Source organism: Ovis aries, chromosome X (assembly GCF_016772045.2).
Source record: "Ovis aries strain OAR_USU_Benz2616 breed Rambouillet chromosome X, ARS-UI_Ramb_v3.0, whole genome shotgun sequence".
NCBI classification, from domain to species: domain Eukaryota; kingdom Metazoa; phylum Chordata; class Mammalia; order Artiodactyla; family Bovidae; genus Ovis; species Ovis aries.
Genome location: NC_056080.1, coordinates 137,963,200 through 137,978,650, shown reverse-complemented (window position 1 = coordinate 137,978,650; position 15,451 = coordinate 137,963,200). Strand labels below are relative to the sequence as shown.

At 37.5% G+C, this 15,451-nt stretch overlaps 1 protein-coding gene across 7 annotated transcripts in view; it reads left to right on the top strand.

Annotated features, from left to right (window-relative positions):
- The window catches only part of DIAPH2 (diaphanous related formin 2), a 1,000,797-nt gene that overhangs the window by 527,794 nt on the left and 457,552 nt on the right, over nt 1–15,451 (top strand). For all 7 annotated transcript variants that reach the window (XR_009598705.1, XM_060407239.1, XM_060407237.1 and 4 more), the window contains one exon: nt 1,910–2,039. Coding sequence is in view for 6 of the 7 variants with exons in the window: in XM_060407239.1 (XP_060263222.1) it covers nt 1,910–2,039 (130 nt within the window). In the remaining variant the exon portion in view is untranslated. The remainder of the gene's footprint in view (nt 1–1,909; nt 2,040–15,451) is intronic.

Here is a 15,451-nt window from a genome sequence, read left to right as displayed (position 1 = left end):
GTCATCTGCATATCTGAGGTGATATTTCTCCCGGCAATCTTGATTCCAGCTTGTGCTTCTTCCAGCCCAGCATTTCTCATGATGTACTCTGCATAGAAGTTAAATAAGCAGGGTGATAGTTTACAGCCTTGATGTACTCCTTTCCCAATTTGGAACCAGTCTGTTGTTCTATGTCCAGTTCTAACTGTTGCTTCTTGAACTGCCTACAAATTTCTCAGGAGGCAGATCAGTTGCTCTGGTTTTCCCAAATTTTCCACAGTTTGTTTTGATCCACACAGTCAAAGGCTTTGGTGTAGTCAATAAAGCAAAAGTAGATGTTTTTCTGGAACTCTTCTTGCTTTTTCGTTGATCCAGTGGACGTTGGCAATTTGATCTCTGGTTCTTCTGCCTTTTATAACTCCAGCTTGAACATTTAGGAATTAAAGTAGTTTGTAAGAAACAATAACAACAACAAAAAAGAAAATGTTTATTTCCTTATTGCTTGGAGTAGCTAGCATCCTCTGAAAGGGATGCACTTTGTGAACATATAACACTAATCTCAAGAAAAGACCTCTCTTTAGGAAAGTGAACCTCCTACAGAGACTTCTACAGCTGTGAGCCTGACTTAAGACAAATTGCTCTTTAGGGTTTTGTTGCTTTTTGTTCTTATAGCTTATTCTTGAATTGTGTCATTTCAGCTTTGTAGTACTTAAAAGTGTTTAGTGCATCAGCATAACAATGCAAAATTTTAAGTATTTTTACCTGCCTTGGAATTACCAGCATCATGACTCCTATTGCCGTTTGTTTTGAGCCTTAAGACTAACATTTCTTTTACTTTGCTCATATCATTGGAATCTAACAGTTATGCTAATAAACTGTAACACAAAAAATATGGACCTGATTGAGTAAATGTGATTTTTTTTCCTTAGCCACTAAAACAATAAGGATTAAATTACTTAGTAATTACCTAAATATCCTCCAAGCCTTTTCACAAGCCTGTTTGTAAAGAATATTCATTTATTCTAAACAGTAATCCTTAAAGCTAAAATCCCCAAATCAGTATGGACATCAGTGGACAAACCCATCATCTAAGGATTATAGAATGAAAACATCCAGTAGAATGAGAAAACTTGATATTTCATGCCATATTTGTCCTTTGTTTCTAAGTAAATCCTTGATTTCATTTGTAGCTTAGTCTTGTATTACAGTTATATTAAAGAAAATACTTAGATTCTCATTATAGATTTTTTTGGTCCTATACTTTGAAGTTTTTTTTAATCATTCTAACTGCAGCATCTCTTTTCTAGTGTCTCTGAAAAGAAGATACAATGTGTAAGCAGAGAAATAAAATTTGACATATTATCATGATTGTGTGGTCAGATTCTGTTTATAAATCAGCTTAAAAAGCCTTCAGTTATTCTTTTTTGATGGCCCATGCAAGTAAAAGAGCATAAAATGCACTTGCTCTTTTATTTTAATTTGCATAGATGGTGGCTGAAGTAAATATAACCTCATAGATGCATCCAGCTTTTAAGAATATATTTTTAAAATAATACAAAGACCAAAATGCTGATAACAGAAACATCCATTAACTTGGACTGTTGTTATCAATACTTAAGTGGTTGTTCTTTTCTCAGGAAAAGAATAGTTCACTTTGCCATCATGATTTAGACATTTTAAGAAATACAGATGAAAGTTTATTATTATTATTATTTACATTTTGGGTCACCTTTCTCTCTTTAAAAATGAGTTCATTTTAAAACCCAGTGCATTGTTACTAGAGCCCAGTAGAAACTACCCTAGACATTTTTTTTAAAGTTATATTAATTATAATGAATTGAGTTCATTCATTCATTTCACTTCTTTAAGTAAAAGTCTATATTTATTTTGCTGAACAATACTAAAAATAGTTATCGTTGTTCCATTTCAGATCCGAGATACTAAATCAGCAGATCAAAAAACCACCCTCTTGCATTTTCTTGCTGAAATTTGTGAGGAAAATTACCGGGATATCCTGAAATTTACTGATGAACTGGAGCATGTAGAAAGTGCAAGCAAAGGTAATTGATTTATAACTGATTTGAAACTACATCCTGCCTAAATATTATATTAAATGGTAATCTATAAGCATTAATCATATTTTTTGTTTGGTTACTGACCTAAGAAAAGCAGGAAGATAGTTTTCCTTAGTTTGTATTTGACAACATAGTATATTTTAATAACCTGCTTTTAACTGACTTTTTTTTTTTTTTAGCAATTCTAGGTTATTGAAGCTTTTGTGTCTCTGATCAGATAATATGTTTGTTCATTCATTTCATAAACACTTAAGTGTACATTGTTTGCAAAAGAACCATACAGTGGGGCTGTTGGTAATATCAAAATGATTGTGAGATAGTTTTTGCTAGAATGAATTTAAAATCTAGAAGAGAAGACATGTATACAAATACTATATAAAACAGAGATGAATATGAGAAGTGCTATAAGCAAATAGACTGTAGTTTAGATGACGTCCCTGATGGCTCAGACGGTAAAGCAGGAGACCTGGGTCCGATCCCTGGGTTGGGAAGATCCCCTGGAGAAGGAAATGGCAATCCACTCCAGTACTATTGCCTGGAAAATGGCATGGACAGAGGAGCCTGGTAGGCTACAGTCCATGGGGTCGCAGAGTTGGACACGACTGAGCAACTTCACTTTCCTTTCCTTTCCTTTAGATGAGAGGGAAAATACTTTTGAATAGATAGTTAAGTGAAGGCATAGTGAAAGAGGCCAAAAAGGTGAAGTATGAAAATTAGGATTTCTTCAGACATGGAAAAGGAGTATGCTGTCCAGACAGTCAACAGTACCAGCAAGGCACAGTCATGAAATATGTTAGGATAGGTGAAAACATCACTGAGGAAGAAGAAAAATGTCTCCAGACTTTAATTTGAACTGATTAGCCTTGTTGGTTAGTGAGTATTTACTTTTGCCAGAAGTTGAAAAGCGGATGAAAGGAAGGATCAAGGAAACATTTTTTTTGAAGGTGAAACAATAGATGTGGAGTACATTTTTCCTCTTGGATCAGAAAAGTAAGCAATAAAGCTTTTATTTGAAATTACACTATGATAATTCCACTTCTCTGGAGAAGGAAATGGCAACCCACTCCAGTATTCTTGCCTGGAAAATTCTGTGGCTAGAGGAACCTGGAGGGCTACAGTCCATAGGGTTGCAAAGAGTCAGATACGACTGAGCAGAGCAACACAATTCCGCTTCTCTATAACTCTGAGAACTTTCAGTAAGGACTCAAAAGCATATGCTTCCTGAGTTTACTACAGACCATATACACTGGTTAGTGCCCTTCGAAGCAGAAAAAAAGTGTGTCTGTAAAACTCAGAATGTCATATGTATAATATTGTTCAGTGGCCAGTGGTCATCTCTGCCATTCTGCTATTGTTGATCACATCCTCAATGTTTTTCTTTAATGAAATTAATGGAATTTCTTTAACTCCTTTAATTTAATGAATATTATAGTTGTTACTATTGTCTTGTTAGAGAAGAGTAATTATAAGGCTACCTGTAATCCTTCCATTCTCAGCCAAGTATGTATTATACTCAGTTCGATTTCCTACTTCTGGGCTTTTGGCAAATCTTTTACATAGTTTTCTTTTACAATCTCACCAACTTCTCTCTTCCTATCCATTTTAAGAGCAAAACCTCTCTGATATATTTGCTTATTTCTGCTTTCGTGTATTCATGAAATGAATGTCATTATATTTACAAAACTGTTGCAAAAGATCTCCCTTTCTTACTGTTTGGGCTTCAGCAATCCCCTGTCAAGTTATTGTGACTAGTTCTTTTCCTTTCCCTATAAAATTTAGACTCAGAGTTCTCAAGAAGTTCTTACATATATTCCACTTACTTGCCTCCCCCTTTCATTCCCTTCTAGTTTTCTCTCAGTGTGCCCAGACACACTTTCCCTTGAGCCATTTTTATTCCTTTCTAATAATCCTATCTCTGTGTATCATGCTACATCCTGTGCCTGAGAATCTCAAGTGCCCTGTCCTCTGACACCTGATGTTTGTCAAATCACTGTTCGGGATACATTTCCTTCTTTTTTTTTAATGTGTTACTATTGAGCCCTTATGAGAAAATACTTGTGAAATTAGACTGCAAGAGAAAAACAGAACATGGTGTGAAAGGTCAAGCCAATTTCTTCTTTGTAGTTAAATGCTTTCCCTCGGTGCTTAAGTTTAGCATGTTTGTTTGCTTAATATAGATTTCAGTTCTGTTTGAATCATATTCTGTCACCTCCAATACTGTGGATATAGCTAGCATATCTGTATTCACAGCCAACCAGCAAAAATAAAAATAGATCAACACTATATAGGAATTATTTTCTGTAATTATGGCCTATCTCCTTGTTAAATTACTGCTTATACAAAGAAAAAAGTACCCTTTTTCTAAACTGGAGTGGTACAAGAAAGTTGAAACTAGTTAATGATTTTTATATTATTTTTATCTTTTTCATATTTAAAGAACGATTGTATGACTACTAATATCTATCTTTTGTGTTTTCTGTTTTCTTCCTACACCTTTGAAAATCCTCTGGTTTTCATTTTTTTATTGAAGTATAGTTAATTAACAATATTGTGTTAGTGTCAGGTATACAGCAAAGTGATTCAATTATATATATGTGTATATTTTTTTCAGATTACTTTCCATTATATAAGATATTGAATATAGTCCTTATGATATAAACCCTTGTTGTTTATGTTTTGTATATATATATATTAGTGTATATATGTATTCCTCCCCCTTGTAGGTTTTTTGATTGTTAGAACCTAAGTACCTATTTTAATAGAATAAGTATCTCTTCTGTCTGGAATAACAAATAGATGTATTTCAGGTCATTAATTAAGGTATATATAAGGTATACTCAAAGTAACTCACAGAGGGAAAAAATTACCTTGAAGTGAAAAGAAAACTAAAAGTAGGAAATATGTGGGATCCATGGAAAAATGTATCTTATAACTGCCTTGTTTCCTTGTAAAGCTAACCTTCTAAAATTTATGTGCATCTTGAACTATGAAAGGTGATGGTATGTACTTAGCATATTTTCCTAGAGCTCTGTAATGCAAAGATATTGGGGGAAACCACATCATTTTTACATAAAACAGATATATGTTATGGAGTGGAATGCAAAATTCACATGAATTTTTAAAATAGAATAGATGACTTCAAAGAAATGTCACACTTGCTGCAGATCCCTAGGGGAGCATGTTCAATCTTCTCTTTCATTAGGGGCCCTTGGTTGGGAAAAGTTTATGAAGCATTGCCTAAAGAATTGGAAAGCGGTTTTGTTTTGCTTTGGTTTTACTTATTTATCTATTTAGTTATTATTGCAGGCAGGGTGGAGGCAAGCAGGCAGAGTGAGGGCTGAGAGTACCTTCTAAACAGATCATCTCATCACTCTTATGAAGTTCAGAATCAAATAGTACATTGTAATTATATTACCAGGGGGATTAATAAAATAATATTTCTGTGGTCATTTTCTTCTAGGTTAAATGATAAATCTCTAGATCCTCTCCTTCATGTTTGACATACCAATGAGTCTTTAGAAAGAAAAATAAAAGTTGTTGCTGTAGAAAATCTAATGCCTGTAAAATACTGAAAATATATTTGATAAATCACCATTACCTTTTCCCCAATGACTAATTTTAAAGATTATATATATATAAAATTATATCTAATAGACCTATAGATCTATATTGTCTAAAGCATTGCTAGTATGTTAGACCTAGTTTATAAATCCTGTATTGTTTCCTCCTAGCCCCCTCTTTCCGTGGCTATCACTGTAACTTTCAGCTTTGATGATTTTTACAGTTTGATTCAAAACCTTAGTGTTTTATAAGTCAGCTCCAGGGATTAAACCAAAAGGATTAGCAAGACTTAATTAAAACTATTCCATTCAAAAAGGGAAAATAATATTAATATATTTGAAGGCATTATTAATCCTAACTTTTTATGTAAATCTGAAATGGGTTTCCTTTCAGTTAAATTAATACCATCCTATAAGGTAAAAGCGGGTTAAGTTTTCTATAAACAGTGTTAGTTTCCTATGATTTAAATCCACTATTATAAATTTTAATGACCAACTATACCTTTTGCTGTCTGCCCTCTTTCCATGTCAGATTAGTAACTCCGATTAGCTGTTTATCCATTCTGAATTCTTCACGAGATTAGTAATGATGAAAGTTTAGATTAGAGGAAATACTATAGGGGAAAAATCTATGAAATAAAGAAAAAGAAAAAAGTCAAGTCATAGCAGAGTTTAAAAAGTTGGGGGATGAGGGAGAAAAAAAAAATTGGAGGAAAAAAAAACTTTTTTTAAACTCCAGAGCTGACAGAAAGTTGAGATTTAATCTAGTCCCTGCTAAAAGAAACCCAAGATGCCGTTTAGTCCAAATTCATCATTTTTCAGTTGAACAAACTGAGGCCTAGAATGATGAAGGAATTGCCCACAATCACACAGTCAATGAAAGTTTGCAGAACTTTTGTCCATTATTTTATCACATACATGTCAGTTGTACTTTAATTCTTTCGCGGTCTAAAATATACACCAGAGATTCATATTTACATATTGGAAAACGTGCAGAAAATCAACACTGACCAAATAAAAATTTACTGGAGTATAAATGCCGCTTCATCTGTATCATGGTCCAATTTCTCTAGCCCCATTTTGACAGAATTACCCTTTCCTTTCTCTGTGTTACAACAGCACTTTAGCATTGTTAGTAATACAACACCTATCACATTTGCATTTTTTTATTTCATTGTATTCTTCTCTCTGTACCTCCTAGGTTGAGTTCATAAGTGGCAAGGAATATGTCCCAACAGACTCAGTGCTAGCATAGCAACTCAGAGAGAAGTATATATGCTCAGATAGAAGTAAATGTTCAATAAATTTATTACATTGAATCTTTGTGTCTTCTTTTCATACACATACATTTCAAAACATGCCATTTTGGGGAGTTGGCAAGTTGAGAATAGCAACCTGAAAATTACTGTTTACTGTAAATACAAGAGGAGAAATGAAATAAGTTGAAATAAAGAGAACACCAGGGCTTAACAGTATTTCCTGGTCCATGTTTTACTTTTTTTCAAGGAGAAAGTTAAACTTGAAAACAATCAAGCTCTTAATGGAGAAGATCTAAACTTATGGTGGCCACCAAACTGTAAAGGTTTATGGTGAACAGTGAGGATTAACATCTATTTCTGCTTTATTGACTATGCCAAAGCCTTTGACTGTGTGGATCACAATAAACTGTGGAAAATTCTGAAAGAGATGGAATACCAGACCACCTGACCTGCCTCTTGAGAAACCTATATGCAGGTCAGGAAGCAACAGTTAGAACCGGACATGGAACAACAGACTGGTTCCAAATAGGAAAAGGAGTACGTCAAGGCTGTATATTGTTACTCTGCTTATTTAACTTCTATGCAGAGTACTTCATGCAAAACGCTGGGCTGGAAGAAACACAAGCTGGAATCAAGATTGGCGGGAGAAATATCAATAACCTTAGATATGCAGATGACACCACCCTTATGGCAGAAAGTGAAGAGGAGCTAAAAAGCCTCTTGATGAAAGTGAAAGAGGAGAGTGAAAAAGTGGGCTTAAAGCTCAACATTCAGAAAATGAAGATCATGGCATCCGGTCCCATCACTTCATGGGAAATAGATGGGGAAACAGTGAAAATAGTGTCAGACTTTATTTTCCTGGGCTCCAAAATCACTGCAGATGGTGACTGCAGCCATGAAATTAAAAGACACTTACTCCTTGGAAGAAAAGTTATGACCAACCTAGATGGCATATTCAAAAGCAGAGACATTTCTTTGCCGACTAAGGTCCGTCTAGTCAAGGCTATGGTTTTCCCTGCGGTCATGTATGGATGTGAGAGTTGGACTGTGAAGAAAGCTGAGCACCGAAGAATTGATGCTTTTGAACTGTGATGTTGGAGAAGACTGTTGAGAGTCCCTTGGACTGCAAGGAGATCCAACCAGTCCATTCTAAAGGAGATCAGCCCTGGGATTTCTTTGGAAGGACTGATGCTGAAGCTGAAACTCCAATACTTTGGCCACCTCATGGGAAGAGTTGACTCACTGGAAAAGACTCTGATGCTGGAAGGGATTGGGTGCAGGAGGAGAAGGGGACGACAGAGGATGAGATGGCTGGATGGCATCACCGACTCGATGGACATGAATTTGAGTGAACTCTGGGAGTTGGTGATGGACAGGGAGGCCTGGCGTGCTGCGATTCATGGGGTCGCAAAGAGTCAGACATGACTGAGCGACTGAACTGAACTGAACTGAAGGATTAAAAGTCTCATAGGAACTAGTGACAGCCAACTGTCTTAATGTAATATCTAGCTAACTGCTAAAACTTCTTTTATTCTAATGGTTGAAAAAAGTTACTTTCATAGTGTCTACTAGATATTTCATTGAAAAATCTTTTGAGTTATGGAACAAAACCCCACTGTGTTTAATGCATTCAAGGTACAATGGACCCAAGATGTATGAACCCATAGGATTTCCTAACAGATTTAAACTTTGAGTTTTGCTCTGATCTTAGAAGCACAGAATGATGATAAACCAATGTTACAAAATGTCAACAGGATTGACTTGACTTAGATGTTAATAATCTGAGTATACGTCATACTACTGCTGCTGCTGTTCCATCATTTTAATTAAAAAGTTAAATTGTTCAGCTTTATTTGGACTTTTCCCACACCATTTCAAATAATTTTACTGAGTGAATTGTCTTCTGTCATATTGACAGCATAAATATCTTATAAAAATTTAGAAGAATATTAAATTTTAAGTTTTAAGGAATCTAATTCATATATTTTCCTCTTTGATATACTTCTTTCTTTTTTACTGTCACCAAGTCACCCCAATTTTTCTTAAACAAAGTGAATTTCTTTAAAAGAATTCAAATTATTAGTAGTCCAGCACATGCATAGAAAATATATTTTCAACCTGAAATGTCAAAAGGACTTAGGACAGAAAGTCATTTTCTTGCTGATCAGTAATCTAATCATTACCAACCAGTGTGTTGAATTCATAACATGTAAACCATCTAATTCATTTTCATTTCTAGAGAAAACTGTGTTAAAAAGATTATCTTCAGGGAACAGTGAAAGGAAGCAGAGACCATGGTCATTTGGACTTCAGTTAAATGCTTCAATATAAGTCAATGTTTTTTTATAGACCTGCAGGCATTTGTCAGGGTACTGTAGCTTCTGGAACTCAGAATCCCTGCTGGAGAATTGTATGCATAGCTCATCTGTCTCAAACCCACATTCTTGCCCAGCCTGTCTCAGCACCTGCGTACTTGCATGCTCAGTCACTTCAGTCATGTCCAGCTCTGTGCTTCCTCATGGACTGAAGCCCGCCAGGCTCCTCTATCCATGGAATTCTCCAGGCAAGAATACTGGAGTGGGTTGCCCTTCCTTCCTCCAAGGGATCTTCCTGATCCAGGGATCAAACCCATGTCTCTTAGGTCTCCTGCATTGGCAGGCAGGTTCTTTACCACTAGCGCCTCCTGGGAACCCTATTTTCCCTAACAGAAAGTTCTCTCTCTTCTCTCAGCCCTTGTGAACATAAGGTATGAAGACTTCCCCAATTGTTTTGGCTTTCAGGGGTCTCTCACTTTCCCTCTTCTTAGTTTGGTCCTTGATCTTATACTCTTTGCATTACAGTATCCTAAACTCTTTTGCATAATGGCTGTATCCTGGTGTGATGCTTCCTGAGATAATGTATGTTATCATAAGTCTGCTTTTTCAAGGGAGATGCTAACACCCTATTGGCATAGTAAATTCAGCTCACTGAGTGATTTTGAAACCCCCACCTGATCTTAGCTATCTTTATTTAACCCCAGTGAAACTTTCTGGGTACTTAAAATAACTAAAATATATCTGCAGACATTCAATTCAACTTTACACATTAGTCACATATTCAAAAACTTTTTAAAGGTAGCTATTTAAGGCAAAACTAATCTATGGTATTAGAAATCATTGTAAATTGTTATTTTGGGGGTGGGTTATTGTCTGGAAGGGAACATGTGAGGGCCTCTGGGGTGCTGGTCACATTCTGTTTCTTGATCTGGATCCTGCTGACGTGGGTGTTTTCAGTTTGTGAAAATGCATTCAACAGGTCACCTGTGTGCACATTGGATGTAGTCATTTGTATTTTTAAAATGTGTAATGAGTGATGAAAAGTGAGAAAGGTATTATATGTTAATTCAAAAGGTCCTCATGTTTTTACCTGTGCTTAATGATCCCATGCGTTGTGTAAATAACTGCTTTCAGAGTTGATCTGATGGTACTATAAATAATTACTGTTTTTTGGCAAGTTGTATGTCACTTAAGGATTTTATCAAAGTGTTTTTTAGTCTGAGAGTGAATGGATAGGCCCTAGTATTAAAAAGAAAAAAAAAATCAAGCGTGTTTTATACCATGTAAACATTCAGGGTGATCTTTCCATAGCTGTTGTCAGTATTATGCTGTCTCGTATATCGTTGAATCTTAATGTGTCCTGAGCACATCCTGAGTTATAATTTTCACCAAGATCCTGTCATTGCTGTCATTGTTATCATTGTGTCTTTGCTTCAATGTCAAGAAAGAGGACATGTGGGAATATTGCTCATTTTAATCTCATTGTGGATTCAAGCTTGCTAGTTGAAAAGTGAATATTCATACAGCAAATATTATAATGTGATTGACTCCTGAAGTAAAATACAGGGACATATTTGATGTAAGAGGTTCAAGGATTGATGTTAAGTAGTAATGTCAAGATAGAGAGGGACAATAAGAGAAGAGAGAAGAATGAAGGAAATGACGAAAAATCCAGTTCTCTGTAGCCACAACAGAGTCATAGGAAGAGGCAGCTCCCGTCCTGATTGGAGGTTCCCTTGTGCCACTAGCGGAAAGTGGTAGAATCTGGTAAGCGAGGTGGTTAATGCCATTGCAGCTTTTAGCACTACCGGTTCTTCTGATGGGTTCATCAGTAAGGAGTAATCTGGTTTAGGAATGTGAGGGCTGGGGATTTGGGAAGAGTAAAGAACAATGTCAGATCTCCCTAATAAGTTGCCTCAATTTTCCACTTCTTACATATTTCAAAATGGCTTGAACACAGGGACCAAGTCATAGGGACTACACAGCTGGTGTCATTTCTTGAACTGAACTGGGTCTCTTTCTGGAGTTTGGATTCTGCAAGTTGATGCTGTAAATTATAGTAAATAGCAAACATACTATTTTCTTATTCTAATTTTATATGATCCAAACTCCTTTAGAGTATTTCCGTGTTAAACAATTGGCATGGAGCTGGCATTTTTACTAGCAGATGCACTGAGAGGGGGAAAAATCTCTGACTCCTAACAGGAGATATTAATAATAACTCTGTGGCAAATAATTCTGGTACAGTCGTATCTGAAAGAAACACATACTGGAAATACTATGGCCAAGTATGAGAATCATAACATACATATTTTTTAGTTTCAACTTTGTTAATATCTACTCAGTGAAGCATAGTTTTGCCATTTAACTTCTCAGTTCCTATTTCCTTGTTGTACAATAATATTTCTTAATTTGAAAAATAGAGATGGTCATATTTATCCCTCAGGTGATTATGATAATAACTAGGTATTCTATATGGACATGAAGTAAGAAAAAAGTGTTATATATAAACAGTGATTTATTATTCAAGCTTTCCAGGTGATTTTGATCAGGTATTTTATGTTTGTTCAGTCCCATTTTTAAAATGAAGGTCAAAATTCACTCATTAAACATAAAGCTCTCTGAAATAATGTATTAATATTATGTCATTAATTTTATTATCTTTACATGTTCTTTTACTTTTTTCCATCTTGTAGTCTTTTACAAATTACTAAAAACATAATTACTTAGGCTCATCTTACTTTGAATTGCATCTCTAAACTTTGATGGAATAATCATTATTCCACATTTAAGTGTTGATCACAAAATTTTCAATATTGTATTTTTGATTTGATATCTTTGTCCTTAGTATGTGTAAACATGGAAGACAAGAAAGAGCAGGTAGTTTTATTGAATGTTCTAAATAGTTAAAATTTTAGCTACTTCTATATCCCTTGTTCTTTTCATTGTAAGACCCCTGAGGGTAAAATAAAAAACATAGTTGGAAAAGATAAAACATTTTCATTTGTAAATTTAAGGTAAACCAAGAAAGCAATATAAACCTTGACATTCTGTATATTTTAATGGGAACATTAATTAATTAGCCTTTGACTGTGGGGATCACAACAAACTCTGGAAAATTCTGAAAGAGATGAGATCTCACCAGACCACCTAACCTGCCTCTTGAGAAATCTGTATGCAGGTCAATAAGCAACAGTTAGAACTGGACATGGAACAACAGACTGGTTCCAAATAGGAGCAGGAGTACGTCAAGGCTGTATGTTGTCACCCTGCTTATTTAAGTTATATGCAGAGTACATCATGAGAAACGCTGGGCTGGAAGAAGCACAAGCTGGAATCAAGATTGACAGGAGAAATATCAGTAACCTCAGATATGCAGATGACACCACCCTTATGGCAGTAAGTGAAGAAGAACTAAAGAGCCTCTTGATGAAAGTGAAAGAGGAGAGTGGAAAAAGTGGGCTTAAAGCTCAACATTCAGAAAACTAAGATCATGGGATCCAGTCCCATCACTTCATGGCAAATAGATGGGGAAACAGTGGACATAGTGGCTGACTTTGTTTTTATGGGCTCCAAAATGCAGATGGTGACTGCAGCCATGAAATTAAAAGATGCTTACTCCTTGGAAGGAAAGCTATGACCAACCTAGACAGCATACTAAAAAGCAGAGACATGACTTTGCCAAGAAAGGTCCGTCTAGTCCAGGCTATGGTTTTTCCAGTGGTCATGTGTAGATGTGAGAGTTGGACTACAAAGAAAGCTGAGTGCAGAAGAATTGATGCTTTTGAACTTTGGTGTTGGAGAAGACTCTTGAGAGTCCCCTGGGCTGCAAGGAGATCCAACCAGTCCATCCTAAAGCATATCAGTCCTGGGTGTTCATTGGAGGGACTGATGTTGAAGCTGAAACTCCAATACTTGGGCCACCTGATGCGAAGAGCTGAATCACTGGAAAAGACCGTGATGCTGGGAAAGATTGAGGGCAGGAGAAGGGGACGACAGAAGATGAGATGGTTGGATGGCATCACCGACTCAATGGACATGGTTTTGGGTGGACTCCGGTAGTTGGTGATGGACAGGGAGGCCTGGCGTGCTGCGTTTCACGGGGTCGCAAAGCGTTGGACACAACTGAGTGTCTGAACTGAACTGAACTGAACCAGAACTGAAGAGACTTAGCAGCAGCAGCAGCAGCAGAAGGGAATGGCAACCAGTATTGGCCAATATGGTCCAGTATTCTTGCCTGGAGAAACCCCCTCCCTGACAGAGAAGCCTGATAGGCCATAGTCTACAGGGTCACAAAGATTTGGACACTACCAAAGCAAACCTGCGTGCCTAGACACAGGCCTTTTTTTGCCTGTGGCATCTCTGCCCCAGTGAGAGTTGAGCATGAAGGTAGCGCAGCTGCCTGGCTTGCAGGGACCCTGGCAGCACCAAATGTACAGGGATATGGACTGGCTCTGCCGCAGTAGTTATTGCTATATCAGAGTATGTTTTCAAGCTTCTTGTAGCTGGCGATCAGAAGGCCTCTTTGGCCAGTCTTTCTCTGTAGCTCCACCCATTCAGGCACTTAGAGGGTTCCCTTGCTTGGAGTCCTTCTCTGTTTTTCGGTGTGCCGGGCACTTAAAGGGGCACCCTGGGTGGGGTCCTACTCTGTAGTTCAGTTAGTCAGGCGTTTGATGGGCCAGCCTCTCTCTTGTTCAGCTGCTGATGCTGGTGCTTATTGAGAGAGGCTATGGTGATGGCTCCACCCCTTATGTGTGACTCAGCAGTATCACCTTGCTTCCATGGTTGCCTGGCTTTCCTCCACAGGCATTTCCCACTACAATCTCCTCCCTCACATCCCCTCAATCGGTCTCTCTGCTGTCAACATCAGCCCTTGTCCTGGGATTGCTCCACAATCCCTAAACTCCAGCTCCCAGCTGTTGCACCTTCCACGGGACCAATGTTCCTATCCGGGTATGTATGGCTGAGGCAAGGACTGTCTGATTCTTATTCCATTTAGGCTGCCACTGATCAGTGGTTTCACTCTCAGCCTTAAGTGTTTCTCCTCTGACTCAGGCAACTGCCCTGATGTGGGGATCGGAGCCCTGCTTCAATTCTCCCATCCGCCAAGGGAAGGTCCAGTCCTGCTAACACTCCTGTTTTTCCTCCTAGTTCCTTCGTCCTACCGAGTTTTGCATGGTTCTATATATTCTTTTCCAGTGGTCAGGTACGCCTGTCTGCTCTTGTTGTAGTCACGCATTCCGGGAAACAAACTCACTCAGAAGGACAATGCAGATAGTGGAGTGCAGTTTATTACAAGGAGGGCCCAAGGCAGAGTCTCCTCTTAGCCAAGGACCCTGACCAGTTTTTGTGAAAACCTTATATACCCTAAGTGTATAAGGTTCCCTGAAACTAGTCTGAACAAAGGAAAAAGAAAGACACAATCAAACTTAACCCATGATTCATATGCCTTAAGCCTACATTCAGTTCTGTTCAGTTCAGTTCAGTCGCTCAGTCGTGTCCGACTCTTTGCGACCCCTAACAGTGGACAATTATCAATAGGCCTGGGGTCATACCCCAGTGAGCATAATAGAATGTATTCTATTCAGTTACACAGATAATTAGGGTAGTCTTTTAGGCAATGAAGAGCCGCGGGGCTCTTCCTTCCAGGGGCCTGGTTTTCCAGTTGGTATGTCGTTTCCATAGATACTGGGCACATAGCTCAAAGTCCATAGTCCGGCCCAAGATGGAGTCCTGCTTTCAAGACAGAGCCTGTTCTGTTTCCTCCTTCACTCTCAGTTGGTGTTCTGCAAGCACTTCTGTGTCTCAAGGTGTATTCCTGATGTATCCATGGAGAGAGACGTACTCCACGTCCACCTACTCCTCTGCCGTCTTGTTCTCTGAATTTCACTGACATATTATTAACAGTTTCAACAATTAGTTCACTGGGACAGGTCCAAAAGTGAAATATTCTGATGATGGTAAGTTTGTAAACCATGTCATACAGAGAGAGAACATAAGAAGACTTGCTGCCATAGAAACAGTTGGAAAGGTTTCTGGGGATAGGAGATGTGTCAAGCAGCAGACTGTAGGCAAGAAGAGGACAGGAAGTGGTCCCATCCATAGAAGAGATGTGGATGGAATCCAAAGCTGTTGTTTGTATTTATCGCAATTTTTAAATCAGAAATTAACTTTCACTGAATTATAGGTCACACAACTTTTATTATACCATATATCTTATAGGTGAAAATATAAACTTTATATGCAGTCTAGAGGGCTTCCCA